Consider the following 1,986-nt stretch of genomic DNA (forward strand, 5'->3'; position numbering starts at 1 on the left):
AAACATAAAAGCCAGGCAGAAGTAAATTACCTAATTTAGTGAATACATTTGTCTGGTATTTTATCAATGGCAAATTGCTTTTTGCCACTTGGCAAGGAGCCATGATCTTGTGTGGGTCTCTGCCAACAGAGAGGCAACTTACTTAATTCCTTCACTCCCTGCCATTTGGTCTTTTAATTTCAGGCATTGCTTTGAGTATGGGTCCCTAGGAGCCAAAAGCAGTTAATCCCCTTTTCTGTGATTAAAAAAAGAGAGGAAATCAGAAAGGGGATGTGAAAGAAGGTGTTTTATATCGAATTATTATTCTGTCTTGTTCAGCAGAAAATGAATATGACCTGCTGAAAGGATTTTGCAAGCAGTTTCTATAGAGACTAATAATGACCAGACTTACTGATATCTCTAATTGGAAGCCAAATCTTTTATTAATTTTTTTTCTGTCAGTATATTATTATTATAGGACAATTTACTTCAGACATTTTTGTCTTACTTGCCTTTTGCACAGATCTGAGCTAAGGGATTCCAAGGCTTTTTTAAGCCATTGTGTATTTGCTTTTCTCTTTCAGGGAAGAGAGAAGAAACTGTAGATACTCAATTTTATGTTAGCAAACCTAGGTTTTCATTAAACTAATTAGCTAAAAGCTAAAAAGACTTTCTTTGCTACTTAAAGGTTAATAAAGCTACAAAACTCTCAAACATCAAATAAAAATTTTAAAAGATTAACCCCTCATTTAAGGGGTTCATAAAAGTAAATCCTTCATGTTCATTTAATGCTTTCACTCAAGTTACTTTTGTTTTAGTTTTTTTGTTTAGTTTGTCTAATTTAAACATGGTGATTGTTTCCTTTCATGCAGTCGACTCCACTCCAACAACCTCTACTGTGATTGCCACCTGGCCTGGCTGTCTGATTGGCTGCGTCAGCGCCCCCGGGTTGGGCTCTACACTCAGTGCATGGGCCCGTCCCACCTGAGAGGACACAATGTAGCAGAAGTTCAAAAAAGAGAATTTGTCTGCAGTGGTAAGAATTACATATTCTGTTGGTGCTTTGTCTTAATGAACATTTAAAACCATCTTAATGGAGGCTGCTAATGATGTACACTGTAAAATATCTTTCTGAATTTCAGATCTTCTAAGTCCAAATACATTGTTTAAAAATCTGTTCAGTTAATTTGGAAATATTTTTGACTCCAGTATGAGTGTTTGTGATGTTTTGTACTTTGGGAAGTGATATGTATGTAAACTATATGCACGTCCTTCCAAAAATCAAATTATTTGGGATGGAGCTACCTGAAAAATAAAATCTAAACATTCAATCTGAGACACTGAGGCAACTATTTTTATGAAATGACTTTTAACTGGATGAGCTCATTTTTTCCTTTCTTCTGTATTTGCTGTAATTTTCCTTATCTCTGCACTCCCAATATAATTGTAGAATGACTTTTGTCTGCTTTAGCACATCTGGTTGTTTTCTATCCTGAATATTGACATTACTAACAGTTCATTACTAATTACTTCTTTCTCTGTTCAATTTTTCCCTTTCTTCATATCTTCCAGATGAGGAAGAAGGCAAGTTAATGTTTTTTTCTCCTTTTTTATGCTCAGATTGAAATGTATATGTAAACTTTGGCTAATATTTCAGACTTTCCAAAGACATCTAGATACTTGCATATGTCCAGCTTATATTTAGATTGACTGGGAACATCTACACAAGATGCTTAACTGCACAGTAGCGTAGTTTACTGTGAAGTAAGCAAGTATGTCTACATGCGCACATGTTTACTATGCAGTAAACCTCGCTAATCACGAGTAAATTTGCTACCTGCAAATGTAAGTAGCAAATTTACTCGAGATTAGTAACAGTGCGGTAGCGCTCATGTAGATGACTGACCAGGAGGAAATCTACTCCGGGTCACCTGTGCACCAGGTGGTGAGATTACTCCCTGGCACTAGGAACTGCCTGCTGCCGGTGCAGGCTCTGCCACCAGAACT

The 1,986-nt window shown here is 36.5% G+C and overlaps 1 protein-coding gene across 1 annotated transcript in view; it reads left to right on the forward strand.

The window, feature by feature from the left end:
• Positions 1-1,986, forward strand: part of SLIT2 (slit guidance ligand 2) — a 629,104-nt gene that overhangs the window by 411,367 nt on the left and 215,751 nt on the right. Inside the window, exons 8-9 of the mRNA XM_019526063.1 lie at positions 852-1,015; positions 1,552-1,563. Coding sequence (XP_019381608.1) covers positions 852-1,015; positions 1,552-1,563 — 176 coding nt within the window. The remainder of the gene's footprint in view (positions 1-851; positions 1,016-1,551; positions 1,564-1,986) is intronic.

This window comes from Gavialis gangeticus, unplaced genomic scaffold, assembly GCF_001723915.1.
Source record: "Gavialis gangeticus isolate Ggan-Ray unplaced genomic scaffold, GavGan_comp1, whole genome shotgun sequence".
NCBI lineage: Eukaryota > Metazoa > Chordata > Crocodylia > Gavialidae > Gavialis > Gavialis gangeticus.